This window comes from Octopus sinensis, linkage group LG1, assembly GCF_006345805.1.
Source record: "Octopus sinensis linkage group LG1, ASM634580v1, whole genome shotgun sequence".
In the NCBI taxonomy this organism is placed as follows: Eukaryota; Metazoa; Mollusca; class Cephalopoda; order Octopoda; family Octopodidae; genus Octopus; species Octopus sinensis.
The window spans coordinates 45,040,068-45,065,067 of NC_042997.1; the positions used below are offsets into that span (position 1 = coordinate 45,040,068).

The following is a 25,000-nucleotide window of genomic DNA, read 5'->3' on the forward strand; positions in this document are numbered from 1 at the left end:
ATTGCGAGCAGCTATCTTGATTTCGTAGTGTGTAAATGTTACCAGGCCAGTTATGACTTTCATTTGGTTTTTGACACCGGCTTCCTCTTGTTGGGCGAATTTATCATTATAACTCTGTGGTTTGTAACGAATGACATAACCAGTCAATGGGCCATTCCAGTGAACCTGTGAAGGGGGTAGCCAGTTGATTAAAACAGAGGAATTACTTAGAGGACGTCCAACTAGATTTCTTGGTGGACCACTTGGTGCTAGAAAATAAAAGAAACAGAAATAACGATAAATAACAGCAGCGAAAGTAACAGGAGTGAATTTATAAGAATTACAGGAACATTAGAAAGAACAAAATATTTTCCAAATGTATATAGATATAATCATAAAGATTTCAGGGGTTGTTTCAGTTTATTCAACACATGGCAAATGATGTTAATCACAATTTCTATTTTTGTCCTGCAACTTTTTGAGGGAATGACACAGAATTATGAAGGTCAAATATAAGAGCTCTGAACCTGAAGATTTATGAAGAAAATACAGAATTTCTTTAATTATATAACACGAGAAACTGAACCCTTTTGTTTCATGGATGTGACATATGCTATGTTAGTTTATGTTACTCTTTACTCTTTTACTTGTTTCAGTCATTTGATTGCGGCCATGCTGGAGCACCGCCTTTAGTCGAGCAACTCAACCCCGGGACTTATTCTTTTGTAAGCCCAGTACTTATTCTATCGGTCTCTTTTGCCGAACCGCTAAGTGATAGGGACATAAACACACCAGCATCGGTTGTCAAGCAATGCTAGGGGGACAAACACACTCACACAAACACACACACGCATATATATATATACATATATACGACGGGCTTCTTTCAGTTTCCGTCTACCAAATCTACTCACAAGGCTTTGGTCGGCCCGAAGCTATAGTAGAAGACACTTGCCCAAGGTGCCACGCAGTGGGACTGAACCCGGAACCATGTGGCTGGTAAACAAGCTACTTACCACACAGCCACTCCTGTGCCTATTAGTTAAATTAGTTAAATTTATTTAATTATTTATTTAATTTGAGTCAGGTAAAGCTTGGTGAATGTAACTCGGTACATAGAAACTGTGTACAAAATGTTCTTCTACTATAGCCTCAGGCTGACCAAAGCCTTATAAGTGGATTTGGTTGAAGGAAACTGAAAGCTTATCACACACACAAATGCGCATGTGTGTGTGTTTGTTTGTTTGTTTCCCACCACCACTTGACAACTGGTATCCACCTCCTCCTTATAATTGTTTTTAATGTCCTTTTCTGTTTTTCATGCTTGCATGGGCAAGGCAGAAACCATCGAGGCAGACTTCTATAGCTGGATGCACTTCCTGTCACTGACCCTTACCTGACACATCAAGAAACCTGGGTGTGCTTTTGAAGCTGACTGTAAGCAGGGATGTTGTTTTTGTTTACAGAAACTAAGTACATTGAGACAAAGAGAATCATATACATGCATGCATGCACACTCTTGCACATGCATATGACAAAATTCTTCGGTTTCTGTTAACCACTGTCACTCACAAGTTATTGGTCGACAAACAGCTGTAGTACAAAATGTTCACTGACAATGTTCAGGCAGTTAGGATTGGACACTTAGCCATGAAGCAAACCCCTTAACCAACCAACTGACAGACAGACAGACCGACCGACCGACCGACCGACCGACCGACCGACCGACCGACCGACCGACCGACCGACCGACCGACCGACCGTCCATCCATCCATCTATCTGTCTATCTCTCTCTATATTACTCTTACTCTTTTACTCTTTTACTTGTTTCAGTCATTTGACTGCGGCCATGCTGGAGCACCGCCTTTAGTCGAGCAACTCAACCCCGGGACTTATTCTTTGTAAGCCCAGTACTTATTCTATCGACCTCTTTTGCCGAACCGCTAAGTGACGGGGACGTAAACACACCAGCATCGGTTGTCAAGCAATGCTAGGGGGACAAACACAGACACACAAACACATACACACACACATATATATATACATATATACGACAGGTTTCTTTCAGTTTCCGTCTACCAAATCCACTCACAAGGCATTGGTCGGCCCGGGGCTATAGCAGAAGACACTTGCCCAAGATGCCACACAGTGGGACTGAACCCGGAACCATGTGGTTGGTAAACAAGCTACTTACCACACAGCCACTCCTGTGCCTATATATATCATTAACATCAAAAGAATTTAGAAAGTTCAAGACATGAAATAATTATTTTTAGGAATGATGAAGCCTGAAGCAGATAAAGTTATAGATAAGACTTACATGCTACTTTATGTATGTGTGTGTGAGTGTGTGCGTCTGTCTGTCTGTCTATCGGAGTATATGGAGATGAATTATCTAGGCACATACTGTATAAACACTCATATATAGCACAGGTCCAGGTTAACTGCATTGAGTAGTAAGAAGCACCTAGGATTACTTAGAGTGAGCAATCCCACAGTAATTCCTCTGATGGGTAAATCCTGGGTTTGCTTCACTATATATGTGTTCATGCATTTACATCTCTTTTCCCATGCTAGCATGGGTTAGATGAACACACAATATTGAGGCATTTTTTACTATCAGATGCTCTTTCCCAAGCTAACTTTTACCTGTTTCTTAGATAAGAGATATTTTATTCTACTTAACTTTGAAAGCACAGAACCAGCAAAAGATTTGTGAACAAATATCCCTAATTGTTGCTTAGAGCAGAATGCAAACATTCACACACACACACAAACAAATGCACACATACATGCACGACTGGATTTTGTATAGTTTTCTTCCACCAAATTCACTCACACATAAAAAAAAAAAATGTAACAAAATATAAATTTACTTCTCAACCACATGGTTCTAGGTTCAGTCCCACTGTGCGGCACCTAGGGAAAGTACCTTCAACTATAGTCTCAGGCTGACCAAAGCCTTATAAGTGGATTTTGTCGAAGGAAACTGAAAGCTTATCACTGGTGTTGGTGTCTTTACATTCCTATAACTTAGCGGTTCAGTGAAAGAGACTGACAGAATAACTACCAGAGTTAAAAAAAAAAAAAAAGAAATATGGAGTGGCTGTGTGGTAAGTAGCTTGCTAACCAACCACATGGTTCCAGGTTCAGTCCCACTGCGTGGCATCTTGGGCAAGTGTCTTCTGCTATAGCCCCGGGCCGACCAATGCCTTGTGAGTGGATTTGGTAGACGGAAACTGAAAGAAGCCTGTCATATATATGTATATATATATATATATATATATATATATATAAGTGTGTGTGTATATGTTTGTGTGTCTGTGTTTGTCCCCCTAGCATTGCTTGACAACCGATGCTGGTGTGTTTACGTCCCCGTCACTTAGCGGTTCAGCAAAAGAGAACGATAGAATAAGTACTGGGCTTACAAAGAATAAGTCCCGGGGTCGATTTGCTCGACTAATGGCGGTGCTCCAGCATGGCCGCAGTCAAATGACTGAAACAAGTAAAAGAGTATATGAAGAAATTTCTTCAAGGTGGTACCTCAGCATGGCTGCAGTCTAATGATTGAAACCAGTAAAAGATAAAAGATGTAAAAAGTGGTTTACAATTTGTTCTTTCAGTACAAGACATGGTCTACCATTTATTTTCCTATTTTATATTGGTATAACAGAGAATAAGATGTTTGTTTAGTAATTATACATTACTAAACCACTGCGTGGCATCTTAAGCAAGTCTCTTCTACTATAGTCTCAGGCTGACCAAAACCTTGTAAGTGGATTTGGTCGATGGAAACTGAAAGAAGCCCATCATACATACACATACATGTGTGTGTGTGTGTAATTGTGTCTATGTTTGTCTTGCCACTGCCACTTGACAACCAGTGCTGGTGCCTTTACATTCCTGTAACCTCATACTCTTCTATATTTAAAAATCCTCTTGCAAATGAAATGATTACAACGTAAGCACTTTGTGGCAAGTCATAATCTGGTGAGGCATTTTACAGAGTATAAAGTTACTAGTAAACATGGTTTTAATATCTTAGCATCCACAAGGTGGCGAGCTGGTAGAACCGTTAGCACGCTGGGCGAAATGCTTAGCGGTATTTTGTCTGTCTTTATGTTCCGAGTTCAAATTCTGCCAAGGTCGGCTTTACCTTTTATCCTCTTGGGGGTCGATAAATTAAGTACCAGTTGCGTACTGAGGCTGATCTAATTGACTGACCCCCCTCCCCCCAAAATTTTGGGGCCTTGTGCCTAGAATAGAAAAGAAAAGAATATCTCAGCATCCACATATTACTTGCAGTTTTGTAGTAGGCCATTGCAATAAAAGGAGGTGTGACAGTGCATAGTGCATTTAGACTGAGTGTTTATTTCATGCATGTGAACAGACCAAGGTCTCATGCAGAGGAATTCAACAGCAATGGTTTTCTGATAATTGCACTTTTATTATTATTATTATTATTATTATTATTACTATCATCATCATCACTACTACTAAGGTGGCAAGCTGTCAGACTCATTAGCATGCAATGTAAAATGCTTAGCAGTATTTCGTCCGCCTTTATGTTCTGAGTTCAAATTCCGCCAAGGTCGACTTTGTCTTTCATCCTTTTGGGGTCGATAAAATAAGCACCAGTTATGCACTGAGGTCAATCTAATCGACTTAACCTCTCCTCCAAACTTACTGGCCTTGTGCCAAAATTCGAAATCATTATTATTATTATTATTATTATTATTATTATTATTATTAATAGTAGTAGTAAGAGCATACTGTTCAACTACATAATAATATTACTATTTTGATAGCATAAATTTTAATTCTGAAACTGGAAATATTAAATGTATATTGAATTAACATTATTTTTTCAGGTCATCTTCAAGTTCAATACTGCTCCATCACCAAACCAAACCAAACTAGATATCTTGTAAAGAGAATAATTTGTTATTTTATGTATATATTTCAGTCACGCAATAAAAAGTGGAGAGGGAAACAATGATTACAAGGAATAAAAGACAAGAAAAATTGTTTTCAACATTTTGCAAGACAAAATATAATCCAACCAAAGAAATATTTCTTTCAGTGGAAAAAAGAGAAAAAAAGTGTATGAAGAAAGTGTTTCTCTTTTACTGCTAGAAGAAAGAAAATCAAAATATAGGCCATAAAATAGAGTATTGATACAACAGAGTATAAGATGTTTGTTTAGTAATTATATATTACTAAACCATTGCATGGCATCTTAGGCAAGTCTCTTCTACTATAGTCTCAGGCTGACCAAAATCTTGTGAGTGGATTTGGTAAAACAGAAACTGAAAGAAGCCCATCATAAATACATATGCACGTGTGTTTGTGTGTGTGTGATTGTGTCTATGTTTGTCTCACCACTGCCACTTGACAACCAATGTTGGTCTCTTTACATTCCTGTAACTTAGCAATTCAGCAAAAGATACTGGTAGAAAAAGTACCAGGCTTAAAAGAAAAAAATAAGCATTGGGGGTCAATCCAGTGCCCCAGTATGGCTGCAGCCTAATGACTGAAACAAGTAAAAGAAAAGGTAAAAGATTAAGGCACACTGCCTTTAGCCAAACAAATCACCCCCAGGACTTATTCTTTGTAAGCCTAGTACTTATTCTATCCGTCACTTTTGCTGAACCTCTAAGTTACAGGGACGTAAACCCATCAACATCAGTTGTCAAGTGCTATGGGGGACAGACACAGACACACTCAAGTATATACATATGCTTAGGAAAGGCTTTATGAACTTATGCATTAAAGTACCCCATTATTAGGTTTTAAGTTTAAGCCCTGCTGTCTGCTCTGGAATGGTTTCTATGGCTGGACATCCTTCCTCGTGCTAATCGTTTTACGGAGGGTGCATGGTGTCTTTTCCATGGCATCAGCATTGATAAAAATTATTTATATATATAATATAGATATCTATTTCAGTCTTACGTGTTAAAAGTGAAACAAAAACATCTCTCTATTGTATGTTATATATTTTGAGTATTGTTATCACTAGCGATATCAAGATATAACTTTGTATTTTGTATTTTATGTGTAGATGTATATATATCTTCTCTATATATAAATGGCAGTTTGTCTGTCTGTGTCTGTCAGGTTGTACCCTCACCCTGACCACGGCTTTCAACCGATTCTGATGAAACTTGACACACACATAGCCCAATGTCACAATTCAAAACTAACACAGCGAAAATTTTGAAAAGTTCGCCCAGTTCTGAAAAAATCGATAAATTCGACATGGGGTCGAGAATCTAAGCTTTTTATATGCAACTTATTTTCTGGGCTGTACATGGGCTGTTCATGCGTTGGGAGGCGCAATGATGTTTTCATGTTTTCGCCTAAAGGGACAGCTAGGAACATCGTATACACAGAAGTATTCGAGTGAAGAGAAGACATTGCAACCTACACATGCGCCTTCGTTCCCTAGAGGGAAAGGACTGGATTGGGATTAGTTGTTGCCTACTAGGGGCTCTTACATACCCGGGCAATGCCGGGCTATGCTGCTAGTATAGATATAAATATATATATTCTTTCAGCTTCCGTCTACCAAACACTCACAAGGCTTTGGTCAGCCCAAGGCTACAGTAGAAGACACATGCCCGAGGTGCTATGCAGTGGGACTGAACCTGGGACCACACAGTCACTGTGACTATATGATTATGGATTTTTTAAAACACCCATAAATCTTTAAAATTCTACTCTTTTACAAGTTGTTTTTTGCAAATCAGAGTTTAAAATATGGACAGTCTCAATTCTTGCTGAAATCCCAGCACTGGATCAAACTTGGCTGCATCATCATCATTCCATTAAATGTGTTTATGGAGAGAAAAATATGGAAAAATATCTATACATGTCAGAGCGACAAAGAAACAAGGACGGTATCAGGTGGTTGTGAGATGAGTTAAAATCAACAGCGAACTCACCCTTAAATCACAAACAAAAAATTTTTCGTTTTTTCATAATCAGATGAATTTCTGTGTGTAGAACACAAATTCACAAAAATTTTCAGAGAATTCAAAAAACTAAAAAAGTTATAAGGGGTTGTATGGGGTGCATAAACCAGAATTCCGCTGAAACTATAACATCTTCATTGAAGCCTACTTCCCTTCATTTGCTTTCATTTGTCTTCGGATGTAACTAGAAAGTGATCTTTAAAATATGCTAGGGCATGAGATTGTCGGAGGATTCAAACATTCAAGTGTTGAGATAAACATTTACTTAAATAAACAGTCGACAGATAAACTTTGATGGTAATTCATATGAAGATAGCAGATATTAGAAAAACACAAAGACAAAAAGATACACATAAGATTACAGAGATGGTAAGGAAAGAGACAAGAAAAGAAAAGAGAAGGGCAAACAATGCATAGGTATAAAGGAAAAGTCAAAATAAGGGGAGAATGAAGTGGAGGTGGTAGAAAAATGTTCAGGAAAAAGAGAGAACAATAAAAAGTGTGTAGTAAAGCAGAAAGAAATGTAACGGTGGAGTAGGGGGTAATATTACAAAGCAAATAATAATAATAATAATAATAATGATAATAAAGCAGAGAGAAATGTAGACTAAAATGTTGGGAATAAAGGCAAAATAAACAAGGTTCAATATTTTGTTAAAGGAGAATAAAATAATGGAAAGTATCTAAGTTAGTGTATGCATGTGTATTTCTGAGTGTGCATACATATACATTCGTACACACACATATATATATATATATGTTATCAATTAGTTGCCCATAAGTTAGAAAAAATAAAAAGCATGCTCAAAAAGGAAAATAGAATGGTTATATCTTTATATTGTGTGAGTAGTATAGTGCCGGTTATGTACTGATTGTTGCAACACTGGCAATATTGACAACTTTACAGACATGGTGGCCATCATCATAACCATGTTAACCCTTTTGTTACTAACCCGGCTCTGGCTCTTTGGTAAAATGTCTTGTTTTCATAAGTTCTGAATTCAAATCTTCCACCAAACCTTAATCACAATTTACATTCCTAACACTAGCTTAATGATAACAAAGTTATTTTACTAAATTCTTTGTTATTTTAAAAATAATTGAAAGAAACACAGAGCATCTCAAAATAAATACAGTAACAAAAGGGTTAATGTCCACTTTTGCATGCTTGTGTGAGTCAAATAGAATTTGTTGAGGCAGGTTTTCTGCAACTGGATGCAGTTTCAGTTGCCAAGCCACACCTGTAATGTTTCCTCTTGGCCAAATATGTTTTCACTGCAAATGAACAACACAGCTTTGATGATGACAATATATGTGTATCGTGATTTCTGGGTTATTTCTCTTCATCAGCACTTTTTTCAAATAAGGGAATGTTTTGAGCTGAGTGGGGCTGCTAGATTCCCTAGTTCGAAAATATATGGACACAGATCGTGTCGTATAGACAGCTGGAGACGATGTCTCCTGGGACTAAATTACAGCAACATTAGTCCTAAACTTGGACTGCCATGTTATGTTGGCAAACAATCTTTACTACAAAGTACTGTTGCTGAACATCTCACATTATGAGATTTTAAAATAGTAATTTTTTAAGTTTTGTTTTTATTGGTAAGAATTATCAACAACTTTTCCTGTGATCGTGATTGGAGAAGACATACAGAAGTATGCAAAAGATTGGTCAGAATCTCTTGTAGGCAAGAAATGTAAAATTAAGTTTGTTATAAACAACACAAACATTTGGTAATTTAATAAGCCTTCAAAGTGATACCTGTTAAACAGAAATTATTTTCATCTAATGAAAATTTAATAAAATCTAATCATAAGTAAGTGAAATTATACAACTAAATTGGAAACCTTTTTCCCCTGGCCATAAAGGCAGTTCCAAAAAACTTTTGGGTGTGAATTTTACGAGTAGAAGCTTTTTTTAACAATTTTTATCCAGAAAATCACCAGCATAAATTACAGGCAAATTATAGGGGTTTTTATGGTATATGTGTGCATGTGTTATATTCAAACTGATGTTATGTATGAATATAGCTAAGTCATATATTAAAGCTTAGCTAACCTCTCCTATCTCCATAGCATTAGGAGTTCCAATTCAGGCATAAATTCTTTTTTACTCCCTTCTCCCGATACCAAATTCATTCATTTATTTATCTGTGATGCTCATTTCCCATTGTTTTAGCATTCTGAAAGTAGGCACCATTCCTATGATCCTCTGATCTCTTAAAACCTGGCAATGATGATTTTTTCCCTGATAAAAATCATTTATTACTAGGTTTTAAAATGTTTAAAAGATAAACTCTAGGCACTTTCTATAGAATATTTCAAATATGCCATACCTGTGTATCGATTTTTGGGATTACTATTTTGCTATCAATAATGCTTTCATTGTCAAAAATTTCTTCTTGTTTTTCTGGAATTCTACATAGAATGATATCAGTAAATGCTTTTCTATCTTAATTTGTTTTGCATTCTGTATTATATATAATACTGCAATAGCTCCCTGTTGAGTACACATGGGCAACAAATGAAAACACATGAGACTCAAACTGCTCAATATAACAATTTTAGTAATGTTGTTTACATTGAAATTTGTATATTACACTGGTTGTCTTTTATATGTTTTGTGGTAATTTTTTCTTTTTTCTTTTCTTTTAATTGTTTCAGTCATAGGATTACAGCCATGCTGGGGCACCACCTTGAAGGGTGTACTTAAACAAACTGACCCCACTACATATTTTTAAAAATCTAGTACTTATTTTATCAGTCACTTTTACCAGACTGTTAAGTTACAAGGCTATAAACAAACCAACATCAGTTGTTCAGCATGTTGGGAAGGGATCGACAAACACAGACACACAGACACACACAGACATATATGTAAAAGGTACCAGTGCTGGTGACACATAAAAGACACCCAGTACACTGTGGAGTGGTTGGTGTTAAGAAGGGCATCCAGGCCTAGAAACCAAGGCAAAACAGTCTGGAGCCAGGAGCAACTTTCCAGCTCACCAGCTCCAATCAAACAATCTTACCCATGCCAGTATGGAAAATGGATGCTAAATAATGATGAGGAAGGCAATACATATAGATATAAAGGTGGCGAGCTGGCAGAAACGTTAGCACACCGGGCGAAATGCGTAGCCGTATTTCATCTGCCGTTACGTTCTGAGATCAAATTCCGCCGAGGTCGACTTTGCCTTTCATCCTTTCTGGGTCGATAAATAAAGTACCAGTTTCGCACTGGGGTCTATGTAATTGACTTAATCCCTTTGTCTGTCCTTGTTTGTCCCCTCTGTGTTTAGCCCCTAGTGGGCAGTAAAGAAATAAATATGCATAGATATAAAAGTTTAAATTACAGTTAAAATTAAAATTTAAAATTCACATGTTGGGTGTGTCTCTAGTGGTATGTTGACAAAGCATGTTTACTGTCGATGGCTACCTGATGTCAGCCATGGTAAATACACAATTGTCACTGGATTTACATTAGGAATTCTTTATAGATCGAGTATAATAGAAACAATGCATATGGAAGGTAGAATATACTGGAAACTTTCACAATGATCATTCTGACACATCCTGCATCACTCCCTCATGGGTGGGAAACTGTTCAATGCATCATAATTCCTTGTATAGTTTCTCAGCAACAAAGGAGTGATGCAAGATGTGTCAAAATGATCGTTGTGATAAAATAAGTTTCCATTATATATATATATATATATATATATATATATATATACTCTTTTACTCTTTTACTTGTTTCAGTCATTTGACTGCGGCCATGCTGGAGCACCGCCTTTAGTCGAGCAAATCGACCCCGGGACTTATTCATTGTAAGCCTAGTACTTATTCTATTTGTCTCTTTTTGCCGAACTGCTAAGTGACGGGGATGTAAGCACACCAGCATTGGTTGTCAAGCGATGTTGGGGGGACAAACACAGACACACAAGCACACACACATACATATATATATATATATATATATACATATATACGACAGGCTTCTTTCAGTTTCTGTTTACCAAATCCACTCACAAGGCATTGGTCGGCTCGGGGCTATAGCAGAAGACACTTGCCCAAGATGCCGCGCAGTGGGACTGAACCCGGAACCATGTAGCTGGTTAGCAAGCTACTTACCACACAGCCACTCCTGCGCCTATTATATATAAATATATATATATATATATATATATATATATATAAGTGCAGACATGGCTGTGTGGTAAGTAGCTTGCTTACCAACCACATAGTTTTGGGTTTAGTCTCACTGCATGGCACCTTGGGCAAGTGTCTTCTACTATAGGCTCAGGCCAATCAAAGCCCTGTGAGTGAATTTGGTAGGTGGAAACTAAAAGAAGCCCGTTGTGTATATACATATATATATATATGTATGTGTATTTGTTTATGGTTGCGTATCTGTGTTTGTCCCCACCAACATTGCTTGACAACCGATGCTGGTATGTTTATGTCCCTATAACTTAGTGGTTTGGCAAAAGTGACCGATAGGATAAGCACTAGGCTTACAAAGAATAAGTCCTTGGGTTGATTTGTTCAACTAAAGGCAGTGCTCCAGCATGGCTGCAGTCAAATGACTGAAAGAAATAAAAAAATATATATGTATTCTTTTATTTGTTTCAGTCATTTGACTGTGGCCATGCTGGAACACCATCTTAAAAGATTTTAGTCAAAGAAATCAACCTCAGGACTTAGTCTTTGTAAGCCTAGTACTTATTCTATTGGTCTCTTTTGCTGAACTGCAAAGTCATAGGGAAGTAAACACACCAGCATCAATTGTCAAGCGAAAGTGGAGGGACAAACACAGACATAAAGACACATACATGCACACATATACATATGTGTGTGTGTGTGTGTATATATATATATATATATATGCAATGGGATTCTTTCAGTTTCTGTCTACCAAATCGATTCACAAGGCTTTGGTTGGTCTGAGGCTATAGTAGAAGACACTTATCCAAGTTGCTATGCAGTGAGACTGAACCTGGAACTATGTAGTTGGGAAGCAAGCTTCTTACCACCTGTATATGTATATATATATATATATATATATATATATATATTGATAGAAATGGTAAAACAACGAAAGAATGAAAGAGATCTTGATATGTAAATAAAGGAATTTATATGTAAATATATAATATGTGACAATTATTCGGTAGCCATGATAAAACTCCGAGTTTCGGATGTCTGGGCAGAAATCCATGCCGCCATCTCTTCAGTTATCTGGCCATCCGGTGATAGCATTTTTTCTGATGGCCGGATGAGAGCTTTTTTCTGATGGCCAGATAACTGAAGAAATGGTGGCGTGGATTTCCGCCCCGACATCCGAAACTTGGAGTTTTATCATGGCTACTGAATAATTGTCACAATATTACTTTTACAGATATATATACATACATATATATATATATATATATATAAGTAGGTGAATGAATTATCCTATGTTTATCGTCAGCATGGAAAATTCGTTTAACCGAAACCTGGGTAGCAAATTCACGTCAGAAAACACGCTTTGGTTACCATGTAGGCAATCATCGAAATTTTTGTTTGTCTTGTTGTTGAGAGAGGCTCCTTTTCTTTCCTGATGTGAAGATTGCATAATGCACCCTTTATTCCTTCGGAATGAAAATATGCTGTCTTCGAAACATGTGTCGAGAGTAAAGGAATTTTGTTAACATCTTCGTTCGACTCCATTCTTTCATTTATTCATATATATATATATATATATATATATATATATGATAGGCTTTCGTACAGTTTCCATCTACCAAATTCACTCACAAAAGCATTTGATTAGCTCAAGATTGGAATAGCACAAGATATTGTGCAGTGGAACTGAACTCGAAATCCAATGGTTGCAAAGCAAGCTTCTTAACCACACACCCGTACCAGCATCCATTGCAGTTTGACAGTTTCTAGTTTCATGTGGAAGAGAAAACCTTTTTAGTTCTGATGTTTTTGTCACATATTCTAACAGTAACTTTGTGGCTGTGTCTGATATATGGTATGCAGTTTCATTAGCTATTTTAATGATGTATTCAAAAGTGGTTCTTTCAACATATCTGGGGGTTTTTTCTGAATGTTTTTTTCTGTCTTTCACACAAAAGTGAGAAAATATCCAACGAAAAAGATTGCGCTGCTTAAAAAAAAAAGAAAAGTTGGTTGTGATTTGACAAAATATACTGACACAATATATGTATACCAAACAGAACTATAATAAAAGTAACTGCAATAATAATAATGATGATGATGATGATGATATTGCTGATGGTGGTGGTGATGATGATGATGGTGATGGTGATTATGATGATAATAATAATAATAATAATGATGATGATGATGATGATGTTGCTGATGGTGGTGGTGATGATGATGATGATGGTGATGGTGATGATGATGATGATGATAATAATAATAATAATGATGATGATGATGTTGCTGATGGTGGTGGTGGTGATGATGATGATGATGATGATGATTGTGATGGTGATGATGATGATGATGATGATGATGATGATGATGATGATGATGATGATAATAATAATAATAATAATAATAATGATGATGACGATGAACACAATAATATCAGCAACACTTCATTTTAAGTGCAATCTCTTTTCAAAAGGCAAAAATATTTCTGAAGCTCATGTAAATGAAGATAAGAAAAAACAGACAAAAATCAAAACTTGAAAGAGATATAAAAAGAACAATAATATAAGTGTCTGCAAACTGAACTAGCACAAAGAATGAAGATGACGGCGAATTTCAAATAAAAACTGACAACATGTGATGTAATATATATAAAACTGTAGTCTTCTCAATAGATTAAATTCTTTCAAAATCTTGGTGCAGAACATATTTTCTTTGTTTTTATTATTATTATTATTATTATCTCCACAACAACAAAATGCATGCAAGCATGCATCATGCAACACAGTTTTACATATATTAAAGTTTCACAGGATCAGCCAGAGATGTCTTGTGTTTGAAACAGAAAATCCACAGAATGAATGAATGAATGAATGAATTGATTAAGTAAATGAAGGAGATGTCTGGTGTGTCACAGGGAAATAATGAAAGGATCAAAGAATTTCAAAATGTTTGCTGTCAACGTTCTGCCATTCTTATGAAGAACTACTGATTCAAACAAGAGAAATAGAACTCAATACATAAAGTAGAGTGTTCATGTTATTTTATTAACTTGGTGGGTGTAAACAAATTGAATGGTTATAAAGTTTGCTTCTCAGTCATAAGAATGCAGTTCAGTTCCACTGCATGACACCAATATTATAGCTGCAGGGTGATCAAAGCCATGTGAGTGGATTTGATAGTCAGAAACTGAAAGAAGCCTAGCATATATATATATATATATATATATATATATATGTATATATATGTATAAATATATATATATATAAATATATAAATATATAATATATATATATAAATATATATATATACACATTTGTCTTATGAAGAAAGGCTGAAGACGCTCGACCTTTATTCACTAGAAAAAGGCCGCCGCCGTGGAGATCTCATTCTTGCTCACAATATCATGAGCGGAAAGTGTAACCTCTCGAAAGAGCTGTTCTTCACTCCTGCTCCAGAGCGTCGGCTGCGGGGTCATTCCGAAAAGCTCTATCTGCGACGATTTCATCTCAATCGAAGGAGAGGGGCTTTCTCCGTCCGGGTTGCTGATCCGTGGAATAAGCTCCCAGACGAGATGGTGAAGATGCCGACAACCGCTCGGTTCAAAGTCTCCCTTGACCTCAAGTGACCTGAACTCTTTACATGAACACCACCCTGTACATAACTCCATGTCCCCCTACATGGCCTTGCTTTTTGCTTTTTGAGCCAAAAAATTAACTAACTAACATACATATACATATCATCATCATCATCCTGTAACATCCATTTTCCACACTGGCAAACCAGAGAGCTGCACCAGGTTCCAGTCTGATTTGGCCAGATTTTTATGGTTGAATGCTCTTCCTAATGCCAACCACATTACAATGTGTTCTGGGTGCTTTTTAGGTGACATTGGCACAGGGATCCTGCAGGCCAATCCTTTTCATCAGGGAGAGCAGCATTACTACTTCTGTCGTGGAGGACGGGTCTTCTTAAATACAGCAAGGTGCCTGTGTGTGTGTTTGTTTGTGTCTCATTGCCTTGACATCACATGATAGTTGTAAACGAGTATGACAATGATACAAGCAGTGGCCTTCATTTCTCACCTTCCTTGGAAACATGTCCAGCCTAAGAGAGATAATATCTTTCTTAGCAACAGGTGAGGGTTGGCAACAGGAAGGATACCTGGCTGTAAGCAAACCTGCCAGCAGGGAATTGTGGAAGATGGCTGTGCAGTTATGATGTTTGCTCCTTAAATATGAGGTTTCAGGTTCAGTTCCACTATGTGGCACCTTAGATAAGTGTCTTCTGTGATAGTACCAGGATGGCCATTGCTTTGTGAGGGAATCTCATAGATGCAAAATGAAGATAGCCTATTGTATGTACATATGTGTGTATGAATGTGAATAAATGTTGACTAGCAGTATCGCCCGGCGTTGCTAGGGTTTGTAAGGGAAATAACTATATAAGTATTTTTAGAGAGTTACTTCCCTTATATAATAGCAAAAAATGCATTAAAATGGGAAAAAATGATGGTAAATTTTTAAAAAATCGTAGACTCATCGTAGACGCGCGCTAATACTCAGAAGGGCTCGATATGAATCACGACTATAAGATACCCGGTTTTGGTTAAACTGCACCGCAAAATGTGGGAGTAGTTAGGAATCTAAATCGTAGGCGACAGACAGCACACAACCTCTCTTTTATATATAAGGATATTCCGTGTTGGTCACTGTAAAAATGGTGAGGTCACATTCCTTGTTGACATTAAAACTGGTTGTTTTAGCATGGAAGAATAAACACTAACCGTTTTGTTACCATATTTATTTTGAGATGCTCTGTATTTCAGTCAATTAATTTTAAATATAACAAAGAATTTAGTAAAATAACTTAGTTATTATTAAGCTTGTGTTAGGAACCTAAATTGTGACTAAGGTTTGGAGGAAGATTTTAGTTCAAAACTTATGAAAACAAGACACCTTGGGCAAGTGTCTTCTACTATAGCCTCGGGCCGACCAAAGCCTTGTGAGTGGATTTGGTAGACGGAAACTGAAAGAAGCCCGTCGTATATATGTATATATATATATGCATGTGAGTGTGTATGTTTGTGTGTCTGTGTTTGTCCCCCTAGCATTGCTTGACAACCGATGCTGGTTTGTTTATGTCCCCGTCACTTAGCGGTTTGGCAAAAGATACTGATAGAATAAGTACTGGGCTTACTAAAGAATAAGACCCAGGGTCGAGTTGCTCGACTAAAGGCGGTGCTCCAGTATGGCCGCAGTCAAATGACTGAAATGAGTAAAAGCGTAAAGAGTAAAGAGTATTTATGCTACAGAGCCAGAGGCGGTTTCAGGTGGGTGGGTATCAAAAGGGTTAAACAAACAAACAAAAGACAAATCAGAATTAGTCAGAATGTGAAATAATGTTTGTAAGTTTGTATCCACATTCCCATACTGTTATAATTATCATCATTGTCATTGTCATTTACTGTCCATTTAACCCTGACTGAGCGGAACCGTGCTTACAAATATTCCAGCAATGACCACCCAATTATTTCTTCATTGCTTAACCCAGATCTGATCTGATTGGATAGAATTAGGATCAAAGTATGTAATTCTGTCTGTCTCTATAACTAGGCCTACTTTGTCTAACGTGTGGCTTTAAACTGATACATCATTGTTGATTGTGATCAGCCCACAAGACTAGTTTTGTTTCTCGAAGTTTAGTACTTATTGACCTATTTGTCAAAAACACTAAGTTACAGTAGAAGATCAGAGCATCATATTTCATGTGGGGTCATCATGCACAGACACACACGCAATAAGTTATAGTTTCTATTTAAAAATTTCACTTACAGCATATTGGTCTGCCTGAGGTTATAATGGAAGACATTTACTCTTTTACTATTTTACTTCAGTCACCTGACTGCGGCCATGCTGGAGCACTGCCTTTAGTTGAGCAAATCAAACCACAGGACTTATTCTTTGTAAGCCTAGTACTTATTCTATCAGTCACTTTTGCTGAACTGCTACGTTACGGGGACGTAAACACACCAGTATCAGTTGTCAAGCAATGTTGGGGGGACAAACACAGACACACAAACACACGCACACATACATATATATATGTATATATTTATATATATACATATACACGATGAGCGTCTTTCAGTTTCTGTCTACCAAATCCACTAACAAGGCTTTGGTTGGCCTGAAGCTATAGTAGAAGACACTTGCCCAAGGTGCCATGCAGTGGAACTGAACCTGGAACCATGTAGTTGGTAAGCAAGCTACTTACCACACGGCCACTCCTGTGCAAGATGTCATCTAGTGAGACTGAACCCCAAACTACATAGCTGTGAATATATATCATCATCATCATTTAACATCCATTGTCCATGCAGGTATGGGTTGGACAGTTTGACCAGTGCTGGCAAGCTGGGAGGCTGCACCAGACTCCAGTCTGTTTTGGCATGGTTTCTCTGGCTGGATGCCCTTCCTAATGCCAACCACTCCAAGAGTGTAATGGGTGCTTTTATGTGCCATTTGCATGACACCAGTATCTGCCACAACAGCAGTTTTACTTGGCTTGATGGGTCTTCTTCTCAAGCATCGCATGATGCCAAATGGACTCAGTCACTGCCCCTGTGAGGCCCAATCCTCCAAGCATGTAATAATGCCAAATGGTCTAATGCAATGCTTCTCAAATGGTGAACTGCACATTGCAAAATAAAATTATAATTTAAAGTTTTTAGAAAATGCATTTTAATAACTCTTTGAAAACTTGCTATTCATAATTTTGCTAAACTCATTAATGCTAGTGGCATGAAAAAGGCGTCTAGAACACACTGTAAAGTGGCTGGCATTAGAAATGGGGCACTCAACCTGGTTTCGATACCTGGATACCCTTCCTAATGCTTAAGTTGACATTGGAGCTTGATGTAGTCCTGCAGCTTGCCAGGTTGTCAAGCTATGCAACCAGTGCCAACATGGAAAACAAACATTAAATGATGATGATGATGATGATTCAAACAAGGACAATTCTAAATAGCTATTTTATTGCTTCCACACTTGTAAATTATTTTTTTTCAATATCACATTACAATATATGTAACTCAGTAGTAAAATTAAGACACACACACACACACACACACACCACACACACACACACACACACACACACACACGGAGTCTTTTTTGTGTTTAAATGTCTTAACATTAAACCGAAGGATTACTCTACACTTTTTGTAGAGAACACATTTGGTATCTTTTACAAAGAAATGTTTGACAGTGACTTCTGGTATAAACTTATACCAACATAGAACATAGACATTTGATGGTGATGATGATGATGATGATAATAATACACAGGTGCAGGAGTGGCTGTGTGGTAAGAAGCTTGCTTCCCAACCACATGGTTCCAGGTTCAGTCCCACTGTGTGACACTTTGGGCAAGTGGCTTCTTCTATAACCTCGGGCCAACCAAAGCCTTGTGAGTGGATCTGGTAGACAGAATCTGAAAGATGCGCATCATATTTATATACATGCATATGTGTGTGTGTGTGTGTATGTATGTGTGTGTGTGTCTGTGTTTGTTTTCCCATTACCACTTGACAACTGGCATTAGTGTGTTTACATCCCTGTAACTTAGTGGTCCAGCAAAAGAGACCAATAGAATTAGTACTAGGTTTACAAAGAATAAGTCCTGGGGTCAATTTTTTTTTACTAAAAACATCTTTCAAGGTGGTGCTCCAGCATGGCCACAGTCAAGTGACTGAAACAAGTAAAAGAGTGAAAGAATGTGTGTATGTGTGTGTGCTAAAGCCTTTTGAATCGATACACCAAGTTTGATGTTGGTGATTATTCAAATACTTGACAAAGGAATGCAACACGACAATATGTAAATAAAAAAATTAATAAATACATCAACATACTTTTAGTAATTCAGATTTGATTGGTTGGTGAAAAAAAACAAAAACAAAACTTAGAAAATACATCATACATGCATCTATTTGATTCTTATATACAAAACATGCAATATATTCATTTATTCACATTCAAAAATATATTTTCATGACTAAGATGGTTATTGTTAATGCAGTTCTATTGCTGATGAAAAAAAAAATCCTTCTTACTTCTTCAATTTGAGACAGAATTTCAGGGTTTGAGAAATCCATCATGTAGGAAATAAACGATTTTAACCAGTTGGCATTTGGAAATTCCTTGACAAATATTGATGGAAGTATCTGCAAGAATTTCCTAATCCTGATATTTTTCAGTCAAAATTACAAAAGGCTGGAATAAAAAGTTATGCTTCTCCAAAAGCAAGGATCACATCTTTGTGAGCCATTAATATCAGAGGGAGGCAAGTGCTCTATAACGAACTTACCAATTTAGTGACTGCTTGCAGCATCATCTTTTAAACTTCTGACATATTTGGAAAGTGAGGTAGTGAGGTACCTTTCTGAATGTCTGAGTGTGTATGCATGGTGCAAGAATGTTTCTTGAAAAGATTTTCAAAAACTCTATAGAAATTTTGTTTCATTATCTTCTTTCTGTTTTGCAAGCAACATCTTAGCTTAATTAATAATTGTTTTATAATTACACATTCCATAAGGAAGGTAGAAATTAGGGTTGTTGCAATGAGATAGAGATAAGTTTTGTGAGTAAGTACTGGAGAATTTTCTTTTGTTTATATTAACTATGGAACCAGAGAAGTTTCTGCTGCAATGGTCAACAAGATTATACTAATCTAAGCGGTTTAGGGAAATCTTACCAACATTTGTGTGTTGAGAATTATACCATTTAATATTTCATTGCTTGCGTGTGTTATATTTATAGTACTTCTAGTATAAAAATATCAAGGGTTTGGCAAGTGAAGAGATGAATATATCGTCTTTTTCATATAACAATTGAATTAGATCAATATGTGATGCATTTTCTAATTACTTTTTAGCATCCAATCAAAACTCAATGACTAATAATATCTTTGATGTGTTTATATACATTTTTGATGACATATCGTCAAATTGCTTCCAGTCTTTGATCTTTTGAATAATTGGCAATGTAACATTCAGAGTAACACTGCAAGAAACTTCAGCTTTTAGCAAAATACAGAAATCCTAATTTATGTATTCAATACAATTTTTCTCCCCAAATTCACTAATATTCACCAACCACCTATTTATATAAAATTTTATTTTCGTTGAGTCAATCCCTTGCTACTCTGAATTTCACATATAGGCGCAAAGGGTCATCAGGCAAGTTACAACTTATAACAGACTTGAAGACCTTGTGTACCCAGAGATAAAACTCAGGTAAGAAAGAGACTGGCTTGACTATGATTAGTCACATAATGCATTGAGTACTCTTTTTTTGCAATAGTCAATACTAAATGGATATATATATATAAATACAATGGGCTTCTTTCAGTTTTTGTCTACCAAATTCACTCACAAGGCTTTGGTTGGTCTGAGGCTATAATAGAAGACACTTGCCCGAAGTGCCACCCAGTAGGACTGAACCTGGAACCCATGTTGTTGGGAAGCAAGCAAGCTTCTTACCACACACCCATGTCTGTACCTATATATATATATATATATATATGTTGGTAAAAACGGTAAGATAACAAAAGAAAGAAAGAGACCTCAATATTATGTAAATAAAGAAATTTATCTGTAAATGTAATATGTGACAATTATTCGTTAGCCAAGATAAAACTCTGAGTTTCAGATGCCGAGGTGGAAATCCAAACCACCATCTCTTCAGTTATTTGGCCATTGGAAAAACACTATCTTTCTGGGTTAATAAGCCTACATTTAGGGTTGGATAGGAAGTTCTCTTTGTTTTTCCAATGGCCAGATAACTGAAGAGATGGCTTCCGAATAATTGTCACATATTACATTTACAGATATATATATATATATATGTACATACGTACGTGTGTGTGTGTGTGTGTGTGTGTGTGTGTGTGTGTGTGTATGTATGTTTTGTATGTATGTATGTATTATGTATGTATGTATTATGTATGTATGTATGTATATTTTTTGCTTAGGTATATTAATACTAATAACCTGGTGTTATAACCCAATAAACATTCATTTCAGAATAACATGTTAATCAAGTATAAAACAAAATATGAAATTTCAGTCTTGCAGTCAATGCTTAAAAATAAAAAGAAATGTAGTTTAACTACTTTGATTTAATCTTAAAGATGTGTGTGTATGTGTGTGTGTGTGTGTGTAAAGTGACGGTAAAGCTGAATGAGGCTTCAAGATTCACCTGTTAGTTTATTCAAGCACTTCACAATAAATATAGGGACACTGAATCAGTGGATGCTCCATTGCTCTCCTTAAATTTGTTTTGATATAATAACCTTATTTTAACGCATTCATGGTGCAATGTAAAAAAGCACTCCATATAGAGTCTGTGAAGTGGTTGGCATAAAGAAGGGCATCCAGTAGTAGAAACCATGTCAAAGCAAACCAAGCTGTCTTCTGGCATGCAGGCTCCTCTCGAACTGTCCAACCCGAGCCAGTATGGAAAGTGGATGCTAAATGATGATGATGATATATATTGCATTTTAAACACGACTTATTACTGGCTTTTGCATTACTCTTTAGTCAAATGGAAAGAGCAGTGCGCATGACCCTTTATAGAATCTTCAAGATTAATTGGAAGGGGAAGGAAGAAGGTTCTCTGAAACTGGAGACATGACCTAAATGCTTGTAACAGAATAGACTCTGTTATTGAAGTTTGAATTCAGAACAAAGAGAACCAGAGCAAATATGGAAAAAGTATCCTGTCTGATGGTATCATCATCATCATCATCCTCATCATCATCATCACCATCATTTAACGTCTGTTTCTTATGCTGGTTTGGGTTGGACAGTTTGACTGAAAACTGGGAAGTCAGGGAGCTGCACCAGGTTCCAATGCGATTTGGCAAGGTTTCTATGGCTAGATGCCCTTCCATATGCCAACCACTCCAAAAGTGTGGAGAGTGAGTTTTGTGTGCCACCAGCACTGGTGCCATTGATGTGACACTGGCATCGGCCACGACTGTGACCACACTTGGCTTGACATGTCTTCTCAATGTTTCTGCCAAACCACTATCCTAAGGTCTAATGTTTCTGCCAAACCACTATCCTAAGGTCTAATGTTTCTGCCAAACCACTATCCTAAGGTCTAATGTTTCTGCCAAACCACTATCCTAAGGTCTAATGTTTCTGCCAAACCACTATCCTAAGGTCTAATGTTTCTGCCAAGCCACTATCCGAAGGTCTAATGTTTCTGCCAAACCACTATCCTAAGGTCTAATGTTTCTGCCAAACCACTATCCTAAGGTCTAATGTTTCTGCCAAACCACTATCTAAGGTCTAATGTTTCTGCCAAACCACTATCCTAAGGTCTAATGTTTCTGCCAAACCACTATCCTAAAGTCTAATGTTTCTGCCAAACCACTATCCTAAGGTCTAATGTTTCTGCCAAACCACTATCCTAAGGTCTAATGTTCTGCCAAACCACTATCCTAAGGTCTAATGTTCTGCCAAACCACTATCCTAAGGTCTAATGTTTCTGCCAAACCACTATCCGAAGGTCTAATGTTTCTGCCAAACCACTATCCTAAGGTCTAATGTTTCTGCCAAACCACTATCCTAAGGTCTAATGTTTCTGCCAAACCACTATCCGAAGGTCTAATGTTTCTGCCAAACCACTATCCGAAGGTCTAATCTTTCTGCCAAACCACTATCCGAAGGTCTAATGTTTCTGCCAAAACCACTATCCTAAGGTCTAATGTTTCTGCCAAACCACTATCCTAAGGTCTAATGTTTCTGCCAAACCACTATCCTAAGGTCTAATCTTTCTGCCAAACCACTATCCGAAGGTCTAATCTTTCTGCCAAACCACTATCCGAAGGTCTAATGTTTCTGCCAAAACCACTATCCTAAGGTCTAATGTTTCTGCCAAACCACTATCCGAAGGTCTAATCTTTCTGCCAAACCACTATCCGAAGGTCTAATGTTTCTGCCAAAACCACTATCCTAAGCTGGTCTTTAATGGTGGATTCCTGAAGGTTGATCAACAAAGTTGACCTTGGAGGTGTTTGAACTCAGAACATATGGTATTGGAAAGACTATAGCAAAGCAAGTTCATCTGATGAGCTAATCACTCTGCTAGTTCACCACTTACATCATTTAAGATAAACGTGACATGTCATATCAACAGGCAGGTAAAAAAATACTTGTTTGTATTAATAGACAATTTTTTTTAAAATTCAACAAAATAACATAAAAATTGTAACAAATACAACCGGAGTAAAATAGATACATTGATGATGAAATATATCAAAATGAGATAAGAAAAGTAAAGTAGTAAAATTCAAAGACACCACACACGCGTGCAATCCAATATAATTTATATGTACACACTTTGTAAAAAATGCAAAAACCATACAGAAATTCAGTTGAACGATGCACTTAATTATACAAACACGAAAGCACATGCACACACACATGCATGTACACAGACACACACAAGATGCCTAGCTATTGACTAGTGATAACAATAAACAGACAAACAGAGACCATGCAAATCTTGTTTCAACCTATCACTTACTTAGTGTGTGATGACAAGCTTTTAAAATTTGAATTAGCTGCCTTACATTATTTCATTTGTCATTCTGAATTGTTTATATAATTACACAGGTATGCTGACATACCATGTGATCAATTACATATGAGGGTGCACACACCTGACAGTATGCTGGGAAGTCTGTTATAACCTGTCGTGTCTCGGTTTATAAAACCAGTGCGATGTATCCCCAAGTCTGACACTTCTCAAACTGACAAAAATACAACCTCCTCCCACCCATCCACCGGCTACAAAAAAAAAAAAAAATTACTGAAATACTTTTGTTCATCCCTTTCTTGATTAACGAGAAAACAATAATAAAGTCTGCATTTTTCTTTCTGTCTCATGGTAGTGAACAAATGTGGAGGCGCAATGGCCCAGTGGTTAGGGCAGCGGACTCGCGGTTGTAGGATCGCGGTTTTGATTCCCAGACCGGGCATTGTGAGTGTTTATTGAGCGAAAACACCTAAAGCTCCACGAGGCTCCGGCAGGGGGTGGTGGTGATCCCTGCTGTACTCTTTCACCACAGCTTTCTCTCACTCTTACTTCCTGTTTCTGTTGTACCTGTATTTCAAGGGGCCGGCCTTGTCACTCTCTGTGTCACGCTGAATACCCCCGAGAACTACGTTAAGGGTACACGTGTCTGTGGAGTGATCAGCCACTTACACGTTAATTTCACGAGCAGGCTGTTCCGTTGATTCGGATCAACCAGAACCCTCGTCGTCGTAACCGACGGAGTGCTTCCATCAGTGAACAAATGTAAAATGTTGGAAGCTATCTTAAATTTATTAAATATAGCAGCTATTCTGCTCCTTAATCCTCACATCTGCACTCTGACCCCCCCCCCAGCCCCCACTAGAAACATTCCATTAGCCTAATACTTCTATGACTTGACCAGTCCTGCTTCTACAGTAGACTCGACTTCTTTGAAATTGCAGACTCTTTCTAACCTGTCCCCAAAACAAATAACTCAATCGCTGCCTTTCCACCCCACCTACACACCCTTTACTCTATCTATGAATCATTTCCTTACTCCTCTTTCACTGACGTCCAGCTGGAGCACCAACTTCCATAGTATAGCAAATTACACCGATACTTGCTCAGTGCTTATAGTTATTGACGTCAGAGGGATAAAAAAAGCAAAGAAGACCTGGGTGTGATTTGAACACAGAATTTAAAGATACATAATTAAATACACATACAACAAGGATTATTGTCTCATAGATCTACAACTAATTTTATGATGTGAGCATTTTAGAAAATGT

The 25,000-nt window shown here is 37.2% G+C and overlaps 1 protein-coding gene across 9 annotated transcripts in view; it reads right to left on the reverse strand.

Moving 5' to 3' along the window:
• LOC115216625 (protein sidekick-2-like) overlaps positions 1 to 25,000 on the reverse strand; it is a 676,686-nt gene that overhangs the window by 144,366 nt on the left and 507,320 nt on the right. For all 9 annotated transcript variants that reach the window (XM_036500690.1, XM_036500685.1, XM_036500715.1 and 6 more), the window contains one exon: positions 1 to 248. This exon is cut by the window's left edge and continues 163 nt beyond it. In XM_036500690.1, coding sequence (XP_036356583.1) covers positions 1 to 248 — 248 coding nt within the window. The remainder of the gene's footprint in view (positions 249 to 25,000) is intronic.